Source organism: Micropterus salmoides, unplaced genomic scaffold, assembly GCF_014851395.1.
Source record: "Micropterus salmoides isolate LMB-PRFRI ecotype aquatic unplaced genomic scaffold, ASM1485139v1 Ms_hic_scaffold_19, whole genome shotgun sequence".
NCBI classification, from domain to species: Eukaryota; Metazoa; Chordata; class Actinopteri; order Centrarchiformes; family Centrarchidae; genus Micropterus; species Micropterus salmoides.
This window is the reverse complement of record NW_024041039.1, coordinates 11,346,128-11,366,666: the sequence shown is the minus strand read 5'-3', so window position 1 is coordinate 11,366,666 and position 20,539 is coordinate 11,346,128. Positions and strand designations below refer to the sequence as shown.

At 39.8% G+C, this 20,539-nt stretch overlaps 1 protein-coding gene across 1 annotated transcript in view; it reads left to right on the top strand.

Moving 5' to 3' along the window:
• The window catches only part of fndc3ba (fibronectin type III domain containing 3Ba), a 95,708-nt gene that overhangs the window by 52,026 nt on the left and 23,143 nt on the right, over window positions 1-20,539 (top strand). Inside the window, 14 exon segments of the mRNA XM_038729194.1 lie at window positions 8,773-8,831; window positions 11,875-11,916; window positions 11,918-12,027; window positions 12,124-12,183; window positions 12,351-12,489; window positions 12,976-13,029; window positions 13,334-13,458; window positions 14,856-15,030; window positions 15,636-15,722; window positions 17,112-17,247; window positions 18,101-18,172; window positions 19,275-19,393; window positions 19,649-19,754; window positions 20,307-20,479. Of these exon segments, the coding sequence (XP_038585122.1) occupies window positions 8,773-8,831; window positions 11,875-11,916; window positions 11,918-12,027; window positions 12,124-12,183; window positions 12,351-12,489; window positions 12,976-13,029; window positions 13,334-13,458; window positions 14,856-15,030; window positions 15,636-15,722; window positions 17,112-17,247; window positions 18,101-18,172; window positions 19,275-19,393; window positions 19,649-19,754; window positions 20,307-20,479 (1,457 nt within the window).

Below are 20,539 nucleotides of genomic sequence, written 5' to 3'. Positions count from 1 at the left end.
AGATTGAATAGTCGAAATGCACAAACCGCAGACATCTGGGACTTACTGCTTACTGATTTTGAGCAGATTTAACGGTTCTGTATGTAGTATTTTAAGATCAATATTTTGAGATGTCAATGTGGTTGCTGTAAATAAAGAAAAGGGCCATAGAGAGGAGCTGCTAACACCCTTTACTTGTTTACACTGTTTGTGACTGAGCTGGGCTTTGTATTGATTTAGGAAGAGGCTTCTTTACACAGCTTAAGTTTTTGGAGTTTGTTGTGAAAGCAGATGCTGGAAGCAGTGAGAGAAACACTGAAGACTTTCTACATGTTCGTCAAAGCTGGATTGAAGAACTTTGACTAACTGGAGATCCCAGTAAACAACAGGGTTAAAGAAAGACAGAAAAGAAAAAGAAAGAAAAAGAGAGACATAAGCATGAATTTCTATGTAAACGTGATGGTGATTTATCTTCCAGTTCATAAAATAAGCACCCCAGTCACTTCTGTACAAAAGGGAATTAAATGAGTCCCAACTTAATATCTTCAGTCAGTAACTGCTTGTGCGCTGTCAGGCTTCGGAAAATAAGTAGCATAATTTTGTAAAACTGGAAATGATGAAAATGATGAGATGAGGGGATTGACTGGAGAGAAGTGGGGTGAGCATTCCGATGCTCACATAGGTCCTTAAATCAACATGATGTAGTAATTCTATCATTTTGATGGTACACTGACTTGTAATATGGTGAATGGCATCTCTGTCATTACCACTCTGGGACTGGAGTGCCTGGTATTACACTATGTAGCACTGGAATCCCGGGCAGGAAACCTATAGCAAAAATGGCGCAATGCTTTATGGCACCACATCACACACCAACAAGACTCCTCAGCACACTAGCTATAAGAAGAAGCTAGTTCGGCATTATCAGTGTGGTTGTCGTGGCAGGCGGGTACAGCTGTCCTTATTTAGGACAGCGGTGAATTACACTCTGAAACTGTAGGGGCGCCAAATCGCAAAAAAACACTGTTGCTTTAATTAAGGCTTCAACAGCAGAATAATTTTCAAAATCCATCAGTGTCTTCTCTTCAGCCTTCATATCATGACTTATCATATATCACTCACCACTGGTTTCCAACATTGACACTGGTCGCGCATCAGGTGCCAAATATCAGCTAAAGCTCATAAAATAAAATACACAAAGGACACTAATATATAATTGACAATCTATCACTTTAACAAATAGATGAAGCCAGCAATATTAAATAGTTCATGTCTGAAATGGTTAATGATATTAACTATGGACATAATTTGTTATGCTTATTATACCAATAACTATCAATCACTATTTTTCTGTGCGTTTTAAAATGCTATCTACAGGACATTTAAGTAAAGTTGGTCTCGTCTGTCTGTTAAATGTGAAAATGATGTTACTATGTTGTGTTTTCCATCCACACAGATTGCTTTCTAACAATTGGCAACAAAGAAACATTAAATATTTTTTTAATATAAATTATTGTTATTTTGCCACTTGAGCCAACAGATCATATGACATTTTTGTTTCCCATTTCCACCTTGTAGCCTTCAGCTATGGTGCGGATAGGAGGTCAAATGCACCAAAACAGATGTGCAACATTTTATATGCAATAATGTGGACATTGGTCAATTTGTATGTCCTTCCTCATCATTCCATCTGCCTACTCTCTTTTTATCTCTGTTAGCCTCTTTGTTAGTCGTTCTCTCTTTCCTTGCCACTGTCACTCAGTCTTTCCGCCTCCGCTATCTGTCTGACTATGAATTTCTCTTCAAGTCTGTCTGCCAGTCTGCAGTCACTCTCCCAAGACTTTTTGGGCTGAGCAGGGTCAGATGGGGTCAGGGTTCTAAAAAAACTCATCCCCCATAATCCCTCACTGCCTGGCCAGGTTGCTGCGCTGTTCGCAGCACGCACACACTTACATAAACACATGTACATAAACACGTGCATACATGTGCACATGTTCATGCGCTTCTTGGAGAAGTGAAGAGAGTTTTTTGTGTCGCTTGGCAATTGAGACGCTCATCTCTCTCCTTAGTGAGAGGGCTACAGATGACAAGGTCTCTCTGTTTGGGTCTGTGTACGTTTACATGCACACATGAAATCTGTTATTGAGAGAAATCAGGTTAAGGCAGAGAAACTGAGAATGCAGTTACATGAGTTTATACTGATATTTATTTATTTTAATTGGTTAGTTGGATTTAATTATTTTGGACAAGAGGACGCACAAATAGAGATGTGTCTTATGCATTTTTGTCTCTCTATCTTACGCTACCTCTCCATTTCTCTGTGCCACTCTCTTGGTCTGTCTCTTCCTTTCTAATCCCCTTTATAAACTATCAGGGCTCTGGCCATGAGAACCAAACCTTCACCATGACAACCACAATTTCAGGCATGTCCCAACGATTTATCCACTGTGTGTGTGTGTGTGTGTGTGTGTGTGTGTGTGTGTGTGTAGACCAGCTGTTGAACAGATGGAATGCTCACTATGCAGCAGATGATAATAGTGTAGAATCCAAGGTCTGTGCCCCTCTCTACCTCCATTTTTCCTCCCTCCTTCTCACCTCTGTCCCAACTCCTTCCTGTCTGTCCTCTTCTGTCTGTCCTCCCTCTCATCTGCACTTCGCTCTCACTCTCTCCCTTTCCTTCCAGCTGAATGTCCATTACTTTGCTTTGTTCTCCCTGTTTAGAGGCTTCTAAAGATGGGTATCATAACTCATTTTGTTCCTTTAGGGCGACACACACAGACACACACAGACACACACAGACACACACACACACACACACACACACACACACACACACACACACACACACACACACACACACACACACTGTGGCCCGGTATGTGCGTGGAATGGGGGCTGAGTGAATGGCCGTTGCCACATTTTTCAAATTTTTTTCTACAGGCCTTAAAGATCTTTTTCTGTCCCAGTGCAGACAGACTGTGTCTAAAAACCACAGGTCGTCATGCTGCAGGAATGCAACCTCCTCAATGTCAAAATGACTCAGTTTTAATGTAGCTCTGTTTGCTAGTGACGCTGCCAAATTTTGAAGTGTGAAGGTGTACATTGTTGTAAACATGTCCATGTATTTGGCGGGGGGTAAGAGTGTAGTAGGGAATGAAACAGAGACAGAATTAAGCTAAAGTTAAGTATTTATGTTAATGTGTACTTCCAAACAATCCAGTGTGTACTTTCCTACTTTGTTCAATGGAATGGAGTTGCAGTGTGGAGGAGTTATTTCAGGTGTCCAGTGTTTTGGAAGTAAAGTCCGAATAATTTTACAAGGACAGTTTTGGGTGACTGGAAGTTGGAGCACTTTAATGGCTCCTGGTTGAGTAATCAGAAAAAAAAGATGAGCAACTGTTTTAGAAAATATCTGGTTCTTTGATAAAAAAGGTACTGTGGAGATAAAAATGTTTGGATAGATGCCAACTACGACCCTCAGGCAGAATATTGGTGAGAAACCTATATATATATATATATATATATATATATACAGTATATATATAATATAAACCTGATAAAATATTTAGCAGTTAAATTGATAGGTTGATGTTTTGGGAAAGACATGTATTCGCTTTATTGCTGAGAGTTGGATGCTGTTCTCACACTAAATATGAAATCATATTTGATGAAGCAGCTGTAAATATTTGAATACGGGGACTCAAAAGTCAGACTATTGGAAAATTACATTGGAACTAGTGACTCCTCCCACTTTTCAACTCTATTACAGTCACAAAAAAAACAGTGTATTTTGGTGCCTTTTAGGAAAGCCAGCCTAGATCCGAAGGCAGTGACTAGTACTATAACTACTAATACATTGAGATCAGTGGTGTGCATCTGCTCTGCACTTACTGATGATGTCATAAAAGTTTGTGTAATCCTTCCCTCACATCCTGAAAGCCCTCTCTTCCCTCTCTCCTTTCATCCCTCCGTTTCTCCTCCTCTCTGTTGATCCCTGGCTCGCTCTTTGTCTCTCAATTTCCTTGTATTTTTGTTCCTAATCTCTTACCCAGACTCCTCTTGCCCATCCACTCTCTCTCAGCAGTCTGTTCTTCAGTGTCTCTCTTTCTCCCTCTAAAGCCCCCTCTCGCCTCGTTTTGGCTCAGCCTGCTGCCCCCCCCCCCCAGTTCCTCATTCCTGCTACTTTTCCTGCTGTCCGTTGCGCTCCCTCGCTCTGTCTGGTTGTCCTCAGTAATCAAACACAGGCGGTCAGACACAGACAGGATGTGAGGTCAGACGAGGAGAGGAAGTGAGCGTGCGTGGGTAGCACATAAACAGAAGGGAGAGGAGTTGAGGGGCGGTGAGGACAGAGGAGTGTGTGTGTGGAGTTACACTGGGAAGAGATTCAGTTTCTGTTTCAGCCGTCAGCATCAACTCTTTGTGGTTGTTCTCTATATTAAACACTTAAGCAGCTGGACTCAACAACCACAACGAGTCATAACACTCAGCAGTGAGGTAAAGCAGTAATGTTTTTCAAACTTTATTACTGCTCTCCTGAAATATTAAATAAATCTCTTACTTCTGTCAAAAGCTGAGTTTCTGGGTTAGCCAACTTTTTTTTTCATTGTGCTGAAATATTAGTCTGCCTCATTCAGTGTAGAATTGTTTTGGGCTGAAAGTAGTTACAAAATGTTGCCATGTAACTTAGGGTTATTCAGGTTTGTATTTTAACCTGAACGGTCTCCTACTTTTGGTCCTGTTAGATGAGAACATTTTGATACCACTCTCATATCTGTCTAATAAATATGAATCTACAGTCAGCATCTCTCCAGAAGTAACACAGTCTGCCTACCAGCAGACCACAATTAAAATATTTTGACTCAGTTGTAGTCAGGAGACAGTTCATTTTTAAGTGGAGGAAAATGCTTAAACTGTAAAACTAAAGGTAGTATTGTATAGTGGATTGAATGGCATCTACTGAATGTAGTCATTCATATAACTTTATATAATGTTATATGCCTCACCGCTGTTAGAGATATCTATCAATGTGTGATTTTGAGAACCTATCAACACCGATTTGTACCGAAAGTAATGAAGGGACTTGAATCTTAACTAACTTTTGCTGGAGCATTCAACTGCATTGAATAGTCTTAGTTTGGAGTTAGCTCAGGAGGGGTTTTCTTTTAATAGAGCTGGATGATAAAAATTTATATATTGAATTACTGAGGTTGAGAATCTCTCACTGACCTAAATTTGCTGTCATCACAGTTTCCAATAAATAAAGGAAAAAAAACCCTACAAAAAACGATAACTTAACAGATGTACTCTAGTCGGCCCAAAGACCACAAATCTATAATATTTAAGTTGTTATGCAGTTACTTATTTAGACAATCATATAAAAGTATTTTAGATTTTAGAATCGTATATCATATTTTACCGCCCTGTTTTGATATCTGTGATCTTTCAATTCTAAACAAGTGACGGTCTCTGTCTGTGTTTAAACTTCTTTATTTTATAATTCTCTATTTTAATAAGCTACCAAATTTAACCTTTTCTAGTTGAAGACTCACTCAATAGTGCACAATTGATTTTGTGAAAAGAATTACAATAAAAGCACCAAGCTATGTCTCAAGGAAACAACAAAGAAATGACAGAATGCGATTTACCGTCAGAGCAGAAAAACAAGATCATCAACATACATTTCTCCCATTCCCAATAAAGCAATGAAGCTATTTGTCAGCTATGCATATTGTTTGATTATCAACATCTGTTGTTCGTTGAACGTGACAGCTGAAATGATGCTGAAATCGCATTCCACCTCTTCTTGTCTTAACTATGTTAGCTGTACCAGACAAGTAGCTACAGGACTGCAGTATTAAATAGGCCATATTCTCCGTTTTCGCTCAGCTGTGATAAATGGGTGGAATAAGTTGGGTCATACTGTTAGCTGCTCATGTCTGGAGCTGTGTGTTTGAGTGTGCCTTTATTCCATAAAAGCGAAAAGTTAATTTGTGTCCAGATGGATGAAAGGGGACAAGTGTTTGTGTGTATGAAAATAAATTGCGCTAATGAGCCAGTTTGTCTAGCTGTGATGCAGTATTTGTACTTCACCTGTTGAACTTTACCCACACAGCCAGCCCCAACATACAAACACACACACATACACACACACACGCATAAACACACGCATACACACACGCATACACACACATACACACATACACACACACACACACACACACACACACACACACACACACACACACACACACACACACAGTAGCTTAAACCCCCCTATCAGCCATTACCAATCTCCTGTAACCTGATACTGGGATGCACACACACACACTTGCTGTCTCTTGCTTTTTAATTCTGTCTAACACACACATACACATTTACACACACATGGAGGTCAAGTTGAGGTTGTGCTCCATGACATCACTGTTGCCATGACTCATAAGTGTACCCCCAGGCAAAGTAAGGCCCTCTACTCCACAGAACCTGTCAGAGGGACTTAGCAACACACACACTTGCGCGCACACACACAATCTCTCATTCATTACTTGTTCCCAAGTATAGTTTAGTAAAGGGATCTTCGTAACACACACGGCTTTGTACACAAGTGTAATGCATACGTGTGCATAGGTGTGTGAATATCTATTTGATACAAATCCTCCTCAGTCCTGTACCACTGTAACACATCAAACAGACTTGGTTTCATACATGTCCTCTATTGCTGAAGCGTACACACACACACACACACACACACACACACACACACACACACACACACACACACACACACACACACACACATACACTTCCTGTGTGATTTACAGTGGTCAGACTCGATGGAGAAAGCAGGCCTCCTCTGGTCGGAAAAACCTCAACTGCGGAGATCACACAGGGGGGAAAGACTTCAATTACCCACACATGTGTACACACACACACACACTCACTTGCACTCGACCTCCTAACATCCCCTAGTGTACAATAAATTACATTTAGACACATTGTATCACTGGATCAGACCTGACCTACATGGATGTGTTTTTGTGTGCTTATTTTTTACAATGGAATTGTCTACCCAGTATCACTCTCAAAGACGCTGTTCCGCACCCCAACACAGGCAGCTACTAGAGTAGAAACAACAGCAGTATTTTTATGCCTAATAAGTGACCTTTATGAACTTTAGGCTGCAGTTAATGATTCTTTTTTATTATTAATTGATGTTTTGCTTATTTGTTCAATTAACAGATTAATAATTAAGCACGATATGATCTGATTAGATTGCTTGTTTTGTCCGACCAACAGTCCAAAACCCAAAGATATTGAGTTTACAATGCTATTAAAAAGAGACAAACAGCATAACCTAAATGTTGTTTTTCTTGCTCAATGACTTACATTAATTATTGATTGAAGTAATTTCCTGATTGTCAACTAATCAATGGTTTCAGCACGAATGACCGAAGTGCTGTATGTATAATGATTACACTTGTTCTTGGTGTGCATCTGATGTCTAATTGGCCTTTTCTGGTAACAGTGTTTTTCTGCCACACAGGAAGCAATGTGGAGCCTCCTCCTGGGGACCACACATGTGAAATAGCAGCTATAACTGTGTCAAATAATCAAGTGAAATCAAAATAAAAAGTAAGAATATCAATATAAATCAAAATAGCCTAAGAAAAGTCGAAGAAACTTAACTACTTAAGAACTGTGTCATAAAGACAAATATCTTAATGCTGTTTTTCTTTGTAGGCTTGTGGAGTTATAAAACTGTATTTTGTAATCTTTACATACATATGGCTATTCAGTATAATGTATGCATAACAATCTGTACTGCAGGACTACAACACCACTCCTGACCACTCCTGAAAAGATCATTCTGTGGATAAATATATACAGCTGTGGGGACAATTGACTGAAAATGATACATAATAATGATTAAGATAATGATTTCTATGAACTAGTGCCTCCAAAGATAATCAACATGTTCTATGTTCAGAACAAAATAGACGCTGTGGAGTATGAGTCATGTATAGTCATATATTTATTTTTGGTGATCCCCGTTTTATTTGTATTAGGTCAGGAATTCGTGACTAATGCTTTTCTGCTGGATAATTTAATGTTTTTTCCAAGGGCTGTGCTCATCATGACTTGATGAGATGAACTAGGCGGTTGCTGAAGAAAACAAGTGTTGCATCACACACCATTAGACAATGCACTTTTTTAGATTTTAGGTCTGTTTTCACTCTTATTTTGGGCTATTTCTGTGTTTTTTCACAGATGACTGAGTTACTATCGGGATAGAATATTGACACAGAAAATATTAGGGATGATTAGGGAGTTACGGTGCATTTTAGCTGACTTTTCGACAATTTCTCAATCTCGAGTTAAACTTTGACTGACCTTGGACAGTAATGAGCCATAGATTTCTAGATATCACAGTAACATGGCTTGTGGGAATTAAAAACCCCTCTTATTGTCAATCAACAGCCCCGCTTTCAGCAGCCCTGCCAGAATTGCTAATGCACATCTGTTTTGAGACTTGGGATGGTGGAAATGTTCTTTCCTTTTTGAAAAAATGTAATAATCAAATCAAATTCATATACGTAGGAATTGTGCACACAGACTACAGATATGTAGGAATTGTGCACAGATTGCAATTATGACCTGGCATGTGGCACAAATGTCTCCATGATCTCTCTCCTCATGTCACACCCACAGTGCCAGTCTCTCTTTTTTGCTAATATTTGATTTAAAAAAAACTAGCTGATCTTTGATAATTACTATATTTTCTCTCTCTCTCCTTAGATCATGATTCAGAGGGGAAGCGGGTTCAAGACATGCTGTCTGCAATCGACAAACCACAGGTTGGTATGCGCACCTCCTCCCACAGCTGCACACACACACAAATACACAGACACACAAACCCAACACACTTATAACCACTTTCATCAATCATCTCTTGTCTGATGCAGTTATAGCTGGCATGAGTGTTGATGCATTTACTATATTTTATTTTCATCTGGTCTCTGTGATTAACATAAAATCAGATGCATGCACTGAAAATATCTGTAGTGACTTGTGTATGAAACATATACATATACATTTTTAAGTCATTTTCAGGACTTTAATAAAAGCCACAGGGAAGGCTACATATCGTTTAAGCTATGCTCACTGTGGCCACATGAGGGCAGCATCTGTTCATCCACGTCATTCCCTCCTAAAACAATAAACACTAACAGCCTTTTCTCCTTCCCCAAGGGGAATGTGAATGAGATGGAGCCATGCGGACATGGTTTGGTAGAGAGGAATTGCTCACCTCCAGTTTAAGCAGTTTTGGTCAGCAGGCTGCGCAATTGGACCATTTGATATCTGAGTTTATGACAGGGGTTGAGGGAGGGAGGGAGAGAGAGAGAGAGAGAGAGAGAAGAGGGAAAGACATGAAAAGAAGAGGTTGGTGCAGAGTTTTGAACCATTCAGGAGATTCAAGGTTGATTCACAGTAGCGATTTATTTGCTGTTATAACCTTAAATTGCATATAGACTCTTACAGCAAGTTTATTATAGTTGATACTGAGAAGTAAAGGGAAGGGAAAAAAGGAAGACAATTTGGAGATGTCCTTGTGTCGTTTTTGCTGTTTTGTATCATAAACTGCAGTTGTGATGTTCTTTTACTTTTGACACTCCATTACCTTAATGCATTTATATAGGAGCCAGTAGTTTGGTATAGATATATACAGTATATAGGGACAGCCAGTGAGTTGATGGATTCAGATGTGCACCATACAGACGCGATCACATGTGTCGCAGTGGCAGAGCTTGTATGGGACAGTTCTTCATTCAAAAATCTTTACAATATACCCTGTTTCTCTGGTTGTACTGTTTGCTTTCATAGAATAGCTTTCATTTTCTTCAGCTGAATTGAAATATGAGAAGCTGCGGGAGTTCTCCCTGTACTATTTTGCTCTTTGTGCTTTAAGAAAGATGTAGCAACCTAACAAAGGCCTGGGTGCTCATGATACCACTGGCATTTACATGCACACAGACACTTTGATTATGGCCGATATTTACAGCAAGGCATTACACCAATTAAGAGATTTGTGCTACGAGAAAGAAATATTCTTTAACATGGATACTTTAACATGGATACTGATAGCTACTTTCCTCTTCAGCTTTTGAATTAGCCTATTGTATATTTTGCACTGTTTAAAGTCATGTAACTGTCATGGCTTGTGGGAATTAAAAACCTCTCTCCTTGTCAATCAACAGCCCCGCTTTCAGCAGCCCTGCCAAAATTGCTAATACACATCTGTTTTGAGACTTAGGATGTTGGAAACGGTCTAAAATTTAAATAAAAAAGTCAGCAGATATGTAGGAATTGTGTGTACATATTGCAGTTATGACCTGACATGTGGCACAAATGCCTCCATGATCTCTCTCTTCATGTCACACCCACAGTTCCAGTCTCTCTTTTTTGCTGAATATTTGATGTGTTTACCTATGAATGCATAAAATCCCAAACAATCAGCATGGGCCATAAAAGATGTTTTTATTTTACTTTTCTACACATTGTGCAATTTTAAACACACTACTAATTAATATTTTTGCACATTTTTGAAATTTGTATGCACATAATAATTGGGATCCTCTAGCATTCATCTTTACACCTGATATTTCTGTTATGATGCTAACATGGTATAAGCCCTTGGGGATGGCTGTGGCCATGTCACAAAATGTGATGAAAACTAATATTCATAGTTGGATTAAGGCATTTTCATGGTTTAAATGCTCTTCTATTATGGGAATACAAGTTGAATATTACAGTACTGACGTTATAACAGATTTGGGTGTCTACATTGGCAGTTAATAGAAGACGATGACTGATGACGGACATACAGTAGATTCTGACCACCTCACTTTCAGTGGCCTGTGCGAGAACAGGGAAATAATTTATACATGACGAGCAGGTTGTCTCTAAGGGTCAAGGGGCAAGAGGACCGCAAACCTCTAAATGGTGCCCTTCATTCTTCATTTCCACCTTTCATTCTCTTTTCCTTTTCATTTGATCTGTCTTTGCGCCTTTTTCTTTGAACTCCCTATCATTTTGTCTCATTGTTTTAGTGTTTGTTGCTGTTTTCCTGTGTCGTTGCATTCATCATCAGAATATTCATTACGTGGAAGCCTTGTGTGTGGAAAAAGTGTGCCAACTGAGTGAATAAATTGCCATCAAAGACTTTCTCAGGCATGTGGACACACATAAAACCTAATCATTATGATCAAAACTCTTAATAAAATTACATGTCTGTCTCTCTGTCTTTTCCTGTCTGTCTGTCTTCCTCATAGACTGTCTAGGCATGGTTGTGGTTTGAAGTGCCCTCAAGGCACATTCATCGCCTATTCAGTGGATATGGAGTCTGGAATAGCAGCAGACTGTGCTAAATCACGCTAAATTGGCTCACCCACCATGTGCCGCGACTAAAGCTCCTATAAACATGCACGCACTTGCAGGCACACAGACGGGCACACAGTGAAACACACAAACATGCAGACTTCTTTTTGGTGTTTGTTCATTTTAATGTGCTTCTTTTTTACCAACACGGATGTGCCTGAGCCAGAAAGAGCAGCTATATCTGGAGTAATGGTTTCAGTAACACATTGCTTTACTGTGATACACACACACACACACATACAGAGCACACTTTTTATAAAAGGATTTTACCTACATAGTCATTGGGGTAGAACTGCTTCTGCCTAAAATAGAAAAGACCACTTACAAATAAAAATGTAATAAATTGTCATCTGGTAACCAAATTCCACACTCCGTACATGGAAACATTTTGTGCCTGGGTAACAATGCTTGGCTTCATTGTGAATATAACATTCAGTATAAATGTTAATGTCTGTCTTACAGGTGTCCAATGTGCAGGCACGGGCTGCACGGCTATCCTGGGCCCCCCCCGGCAGGGCTGGTGAACAGGCATAGTAACGGGATGCCTGTGTCCTGCTCTTTCGAGGTCTCTCTCTCAGATAAGGGACGAGACGGAAAGTATCGCCTTATATACAGGTAGGAAACAAACTCCAAGTTAAAAGAATACAGCATCAGCTACAAATATGTAAGTATTGGTGTGACTTTTATGCTTTGTTTGTGGGCATGTTCCAGTGGCGAAGAATTGGAGTACCATCTGAAAGACCTAAGGCCAGCGACAGACTACTACGTACGGTAAGGAAGTTTTTGACTAATAATGTTTTATCCTACTTTTTGTACCTGTTTTTTTGCTAACAGTCCTATGTTTTGTATGTTAGGTTTGTGGGTTTTCCCCCATCTAAAGATACTAGCTTCACCTAACCATGTTTTTGAACATTTAATTTCTTGTGTTTTCACTTAAGGGTGTCTGCAATGTACAACTCTGTTCGAGGCTCGTGTTCAGAGGCCGGCTCGTTCACCACACACTGCAGCGTCCCTGACGTCCCGTTATCCCCGAAACTCTCCCACCGCACCAAGAGCACCCTCACCCTACAGTGGAAGGTACAGGAGCAGACTTCTTCATGTTCAGACACTATTTATGTAAACGACAACTCATACAGTAAAACTATTTACCCTAATGAACATCACAGTGACTCAACGGCTATGTCTGTGTCTACCACACTTTATTTGTACTGTGATACACTTTTCAGAAAGCTTTTATTCTTTGATGAAAGTAAACCGTATGTGTTGCCTCACCTAGTTTATCCTCTAGCTTGGCTTTATTAGCCCTACAGCACCTAATAGAGAGACATTCTTGAATTGTTGCACAATGTCGCCAGGGCATATCCCTTCGTAATTTTGATCTTCTCACACTGTCATTGATAGAGAGTGACATCAGTCACCCAGAGAGGATATGAGGCCAACCATAAAAAACACGGCAGGTGTTTTGTCTGTCTCAGTGTCAGATTCTTTTATACATGGCTAATCTCTCCGTCTCTCTCTTGTCTCTTGTCTGCCTCGCTCGCTCCATTTCTCTGTCGTCCACAGGCCCCAGGCGACAACGGATCCAAAATCACAAACTACCTGCTCGAGTGGGATGATGTAAGTCTGTCTCTAGAGCTTGATGTCATTCTTTCCCCTAATTTAAAAAAGAGCACTTATACCGATCAGAGACATCACTAAACAGATGTTAACATTCAGCTTTTTAGAAAAGATGTAATAAGACTGTGTTTTATGCCTTTCCAATCCATGTCGGTCCCCACTCTCCCTCTTATTTACTTATACTTTTTTACTCTGTCATATTTCTTTGGTTCTTCATATTCAATATTCTGTTGCAATTAATCTTACCCCACTATTCTCATCTTATCTTACTTTCATTTCTATTCCATCTTCCTCTCGTCTGCAGGGAAAGAAGAACAGTGTTTTCAGAGAATGTTTCTTTGGGAACCAGAGACACTATAAGCTGACACGACTGTACCCCGCTTGTGGCTACACATTCAGAGTGGCTGCACACAATGACATTGGCTCAAGGTACTGTTCTGAATACACAAAGACATGTGCTATACACACATAGACAGTTTTTAGTTTTTATTAAACCTTTATTTAACCAGGATAGGCTCATTGAGATTGAAAATCTCTTTTCCAATAGCGGCCAAATAGTTGTAAAAATACAACCCAACAATATAGATATCATAAAAAGCAATAACAACTTAATTCACAATAATTGACAAAGCTAATATTACAAACCATAACCAGTAATAGAGACTCAAAGACCATCATCAATGATTTAAAATTGCCAAGAGAGATCTTCTTTCAAAGATTTTGTAGGGAGTTCCAAGCTGATGAGGCAGAGAGCAAAATATGTTCTATCTGGTTCTTTTTAACGAAATTTAGTCCTGTGAACAGAACACTTAAATCAATTTTATCAAATATATCGATGTCAGCCACAAGAGATGCATTTCATGATAAAGTCCGAATAAATCTGTACACTAGTATGATGATGGACAGGGACACACAAACATGCACCAGTCTATCTGTGACTATTATTCAGCATGTGACATGATTCAACTTCCTCTTTCTCATTTTCCCTCCATTCCCCCTGTCCTCTCCTCTCGTCTCCTCTTTGTCATTATGGCGGGGAGCATCTCGCCTGCAGTCATTAGGGTGAGATGGAGAAGGAAGGAGGTGATAGAGGGCAGCGAGAGCGAGGGAGTAGATATTAGCTCTGTGGCTGAACTCCTAGTGGTCTTAATGCATCCTTCAGCTTGATTCCCCTTTCAAGCCATGGGCACACATATTCGCAGAAACATACCCGGCACATGCAAGCTTTTTAATACTCGCTATTTTCCCACCTGTCAGACCTCTGCTGTTGGTCATAGATTCAAATTGTTACCCTCAAACTCTTATATATTCTGTTTTACTCCACTCATGGCTCTTCTTCTTCTTACTATCACATGCACCCATGCACTTTCTTCTTTAGGGGTAGGGGCGGCTGTGGTTCAGGTGGTAGAGTGGATTGCCTGTTAATTGGAAGATTGGTGGTTCAATCTCCTGCTGCATGTCGAAGTGTCATTGGGCAAGACACTGAACCCCAAATTGGTGGCTGTTCCACCAGTGTATGAATATTAGTTTCTGTTTGAGCGCTTAGGCTCAGTGTGTGAATTTGTGTGAATGGTGAATGTAATGTAAAAGAGCTTTGAGTAACTAGAGAAACGCTATACAAAAACAGAACATTTACATTTCTTTCTGTCTCCTTTGCTTGTTCGTGTTTTCTTCTGAATTTGTAATTCATGATGCACAGCCTCCCTTCCCTCTTGCAGTGCCTTTCACCTCAGAAATAATGATCCAGCCAGTCAATAATTTTATTCAGCTTTTTAAATAAAAACAAAAATGTGAATGAAATGGAAATGTGTTTGTGTTTTGTGCAGTGGCTTCAGCACAGAGGTGGTGTTTTACACTATGGGCACCCTGCCTGCTCTGCCTCTGGCACCGCGGCTGGTCAGGGCGGGGGTGTCCTGGGTGACCCTGGAATGGGGGCGTCCCGAAGGCAGTCCAAGCGAAGAGCAGCTCAAATACACACTTGAGATCCAGGAGGACAACAGCGTGAGTACCACACATATTTTAATACCTATATTATAGTAAACCATATATAAAGTTGATGTTACTGGCGCAGGTTCTTTTCCATTAGATTAAAAACAACCCTCATGGATTTTAAAGTGGCAGGAGCTACATAATTCACCACAGTAAACATGGAACCTTAATTTAGTTTTCTTTTGTTTTGTTGTTAGATCTGTGCTATCAGTCACTTGAATCGCATAGGAAGAGAAGGAGGAGAATAAAAAATATCCACCAGGAAACTATGTACTTTAGAAAACAGGTTATGAGAAAGTATTAGAAATTACATGCATAATGCATTTAGTTTGGGGAAATGTACGGCAAATGCACAGAGCAGTAAGTCCTATAATGGAAATGCATACACACAGAAATACACACAATATGCAAATGATTCAGCACTTAAATGAGAAGGGAATTGCTCCCACATAATGCTTCTCAATCACACACACACACACACATATATATGTACTGTATATAATGCAAAAGTCAGCATTCATTGTATCCATATGCTCAAAAATGTATGCTGATGTTAATACATGCTCAAAGAAAATCTCACACATATATACAGATTACTGACAGTGTATTTCCCACAGGGAATAGACTTTCATCCAAAGTACACTGGAGAAAACTTGACCTGTACTGTACAAGGCCTGAAGAGGAGTACACAGTATAAATTCAGGGTAAGTGGATGGCGGTGTTTGTGTGTGTGTGTGTGTGTGTGTGTGTGTGTATGTATACCATTTCTGCTGGTCATTGCCACAGTTACATTCTTATTTGTTGCAAGAAATAAATAGGCAAAACTCTTCATATATGTCAAAAATAATTATCCTAGTTGTATAAAAAAAATAACACCATTCTAATGAAATAGTTTAATAAATAGGGGGGCGAAATCGACTCTCAGACGGCAGCCGGCTGTAGCTCAATATTTAACATACAGACCAGGAGTAGGATCCATCTTCTCATCTAACTTTCAAGAAAGCAAATGTTTGTTTCTTTGGTCTGTGTCACGCTGATAGAAATGGACAGTAATAGCATGATTGGCATTAGCTTCTTTGGCGCATGGGATGAGTACGATTTGTGACATAGGATGGTACGATAAAAACAGCAGATTTATATAAATCCCAAATAATACAGAATTCAATAATATGGTATCCAAAGATTAAAGCAAACCTTTACCTGTTCAAAATAATCAAATTGATTTTTTCCAAGGATACCAACATATCCAGGTGTCTTTCAGTGGTAATACAAGATCCATCAATCAAGGAACAAACACAGCATTTTAGCACCAGTGAATTGACAAATTAACCAGTAGTGTAACAAGGCAATTCACCAGCCATTTAGAAAGTACAGAACACTGTCCGGCTCTACTAAAAGCTGTGATAGCCGTGATCATAATCTGAGGACATTGTGAAACATAATGTACCGGCAGTAGATCTCTGTGTGTTTGTGTGCATGTTAATGCAGCTAGTCCTGTGTGTGCCTTGCTATCAAGAGTGTATTATGGTGCAATCATCTCAAACAACACCATACATGTACTTTCACACGCAAACGTGGGCATGTCCTCACTCACACTGTCCAATGAGGCGGTAAATGTCTTAAGACACAAACACACATGCTCACACATACTGTGTCCTTTGTGATGTTCATGCATTGTGAACATCTGGGAACTAAACAGATTGATTGTCCACTGGATGGGGTAATGGAGGGACTTAACTGGCAGAAAGGCAGAGGAGCCGGGAGAAATACAGATGAAGGAACAGAGAGTAATGGCTCCTATTAATCAGGACAGTTTCTTTACTTCTTGATGGATTTCTCTATACGTTCCCTTCTCTCATCCAGTCACGCTCAGTGTGCTCATTTTTGTCTAACATTCCATCTTTACTCATTTTGTTCTTTTATCACCATCTCTTTCATTTCTCTCTCTTACGCTTCATACTGCCCTTCCTCTGTATCCTGTCCTTTCCTTCTGTCACACTCTTATTCTCCTTTTCTTTCCTCTTCTCTCTTTTCATTTTCTTTCACACTCTCCATCCTATAACCCTCTATTCTGTCCATTTCCCTCCCCGCAGCTCATCGCATCGAACATGGAGGGAAAGAGCAGTCCCAGTGAAGTGTTGGTGTGCACAACCAATCCGGACAAACCAGGCCCTCCATCTGCACCCTGTGTCGCCACAGCAACGCCCTACGGATTTACCGTCACATGGGGTAAAGATACACACCCACACATACAATCACATATGCTGTTGGCCACTGCAGAGATTGACAACACTTCTAATTCTTTGTTTTTTTGAATGGTAATAGATTTAAAAAAAACACAACTTACTTAAAAAACTAACATGTTGCAGAAGAAAAGCAATGATGAAAGGTGAAAAACAATTGACAAACTGCTGCCTCTGGGGTGTTATCATGAAACTGAATTAGTAGCCATAAAAGCCATCATGTCTGCTATCATCCATCTGTCCTGCGTTAGTACTGCAGTAGTCAGAGCAACCTGTCTTTTCTGAAATGTTATAAACATGGCGTATATTTTACTTTGTCTCTCAGTCTCTATTCAAATAATTTATTTGGCTCTCTTATAGCTGTAAACTACATATTTTTATAATGCCAAACAGTTGTCTTTATTATGTATTAAATGTGATTTAGTTTGTTCCCAATAGTGTGTTGTTTTATAGTTACTATCAGAATGTATGAAAAGTGTATTTAAAGTCTATATATAAATGAATACAGAAGTAATAGAATCAGATCTCTTGCTACTGAAACATTTGGTATTTGGAATTCTCATTTTTGTTTAGCTGAAAGACCAACAGTCACAGCCCCTGACAGTTTATAAGTTATTGTACAATGTCTTCAGGATTGATGAGGGTGCTATATGTCATGAAAAAGTCCCGACTGATGACTTGGAAGTGTGTTTTGTAATTTTTGTATAGATTTGTGCTGTGCTGATTTTCCTCAGGCCTTAAAGGTCATGTTGGAAATTTGACATGTTTTACATGTATTCATCTAAGTTGTTGCATGATGTCAACCCAAACTGAAATGAGTTACTCGATTCCTCCAACAGATCCTCCCCAGGACAACGGGGGCTCAGAGGCTCTTACGTACCTGCTGGAGATCTCAGAGGGTTGCTCTGAAGGTACGACTTACATAGTGTTGTTGCTTCCGTCCGTCCATCCATGCCACAGATTCAGCTAATTCGAGTACTTGTTCTTCCATCAAGTCCATCATCTTATAAAATGTACCATCTGTCCTCTCTCCCTTGTGCTAGTTCTCTCTATGCATCTATTTCCTTCACTTAGTCTCCTAAGCAGTATAGCGGCCATAATTCACTCTTTGTTAGCATCAATTTAGCACACAGGATCGTTAAATATATTCTCAGATTTGCACTCCATGATACCAAATGTTCTCTTGTGTCTTTCAGTGTAGATAGAGGGGAGAGAAAAGAGGCGTCATTTCTTGAATCTGTGTTCGTTCAATCTCATCAAAGAAAGAGGAGTTAGTTGTTTATTGGAGACTTGTGTTGAATACCAAAGAATAGAAGAAGAGCACACATAAAACACAAAATACAGAAATATGTGAAATAATCAAAACTGTTCTAAGATAACAGTTTTCTGTTTGGCAGAAAATTGTATGTTCATGTGGGATTCCATTGCTCATGGCAAGAAGATAAACATGAAAATTAAGGTTTTCAGGGCCATTAAACATCAGAAATAACTTGCACAATAAAACTTTTTTTGCCCATGATTACCTTGTTTTCTGATCTGTATTTTGTCTCCATCTCCTCTTTTTTTCCTGTGCCCCTCTCGCCACTCACTAAGCTGCACCAACGGTGAACTCTCAGGATGGCTGTGACTCATTGTGTTAGCTATTAAGTGTGTTTTGTGTGTGTTGCATTGTTGTTCTGAAACAGATGTTTGGGCAAAAAAGAAAAAAAGTTCCATACACCAGTCACTGAACACTGTCTTTTTCATGTGCTTTAGTTTACTTTTACTCCACTTTATGTTGTAGTAAAAAAAATGTAAATAACCCTAGCACATGTCACATTTTACACACAAGTGATGCTTTACAGGAATAATACATTTTACAGGCCTACACAATCCACCAACAGAACAAAAACAGCAACATAAAGTGGTGCAGGCATTGTTTAGGTCAACGGGATTCTGTTTCTGGGAAAATTATTTGGTCGACTGCAGCAGACTGTATGTGACCAATATAATTATGTTTTTGTGTGTGTGCAGCGAGCCAGTGGGAGGTAGCGTACAGTGGTCCAGCAACAGAATGTGTGTGTGAGCGCCTGACACCTGGGACCTCCTACCGCCTACGCGTGTGTAGCATCACCACCGGAGGACACAGCCCTGTAAGACGCAAACACACACATATGCTAAAAAAACTTCAGAGTGGTAACTCTGTATTTTCGGTCTTGAGTTAGGAGTGGGGAAACAGTGATTCATCTATGTTGCTCATGTAGAAAAATGTGGGAAAATCTACAATCTGCACACACATAATCAACAAAGTATACTTAACATTTCTGCCAGTTATTAATCAAACAGATCTTTAACTGTAGTTTCTTCTCTTTTGTTTTGATTTCCTGTGTTTTTCACTGCTCCTGAAGTGCACTGTTAGTGCTCTGGTACGTACATTAAGCATCCCACCAAGACCTTGCCAGCCCCCAAGAATTGTGGGTAAAGCCAAACACAAGGAAGTGCAGTTAGAATGGGGTGAGTTGAAACATACACATACACTGTGTTTAGTTTTATTTAACAGAATGTATTTGAATTCTTTCCTGCTTAATATGTTTCCCTGGCCAACTCTAATGTAACCTTGGTCTACCATGTTTTAGCCTAATTGAGCCCTAATTTAGCCCATTGAATGCCTAACCTAGCCTCATATCTGACTTGACTCTCCTAATGTCGGTCCATTATTGCAGATTAGTACTGTTATCTGTTGGCAAGCAAAAGTCTCCCAGGCTGAAACACTGAGGAAGTTCTTGTTTTAACCAGTTTAATACAGCTGGCAGCAGCCCTAATCAGCTCACATTCAGACCGTGCTTCTACAATTACTGGCTCGAGTTGAAGGTCAAACTTAATGTATTGGAGGGTTTTCCCCACTGTCTCTATTATTTATTACTGGTGGAAGGAAGAATCCCTTGGAGAAATGCACCTGTTGAACTGATCTGTAAAAAGATCATAGAAGTATGACGTTTTATCATATATGATTTTAATTACCTGTCATCTGATCATAGTTTGATTAAAATGGCTCCCCCCCCGCAGATACCCCTGTGTCTGAGGGAGTATGTGAGGAGTGTGTGTTCAGTCTGGAGATGAGTGAGGGGGGCAGCAAGCCAACAGAGGTCTACCATGGCTCGGATCTGCAGTGCACTGTTGGTAGTCTGCTACCTGGTGCCACATACAGCTTCCGACTGCGGGCTGCAAACGAGGCTGGGGTGAGAAATTAACGTGCACACACAATAATAATAAATCATTTGAAAACCCATCAACAAGTA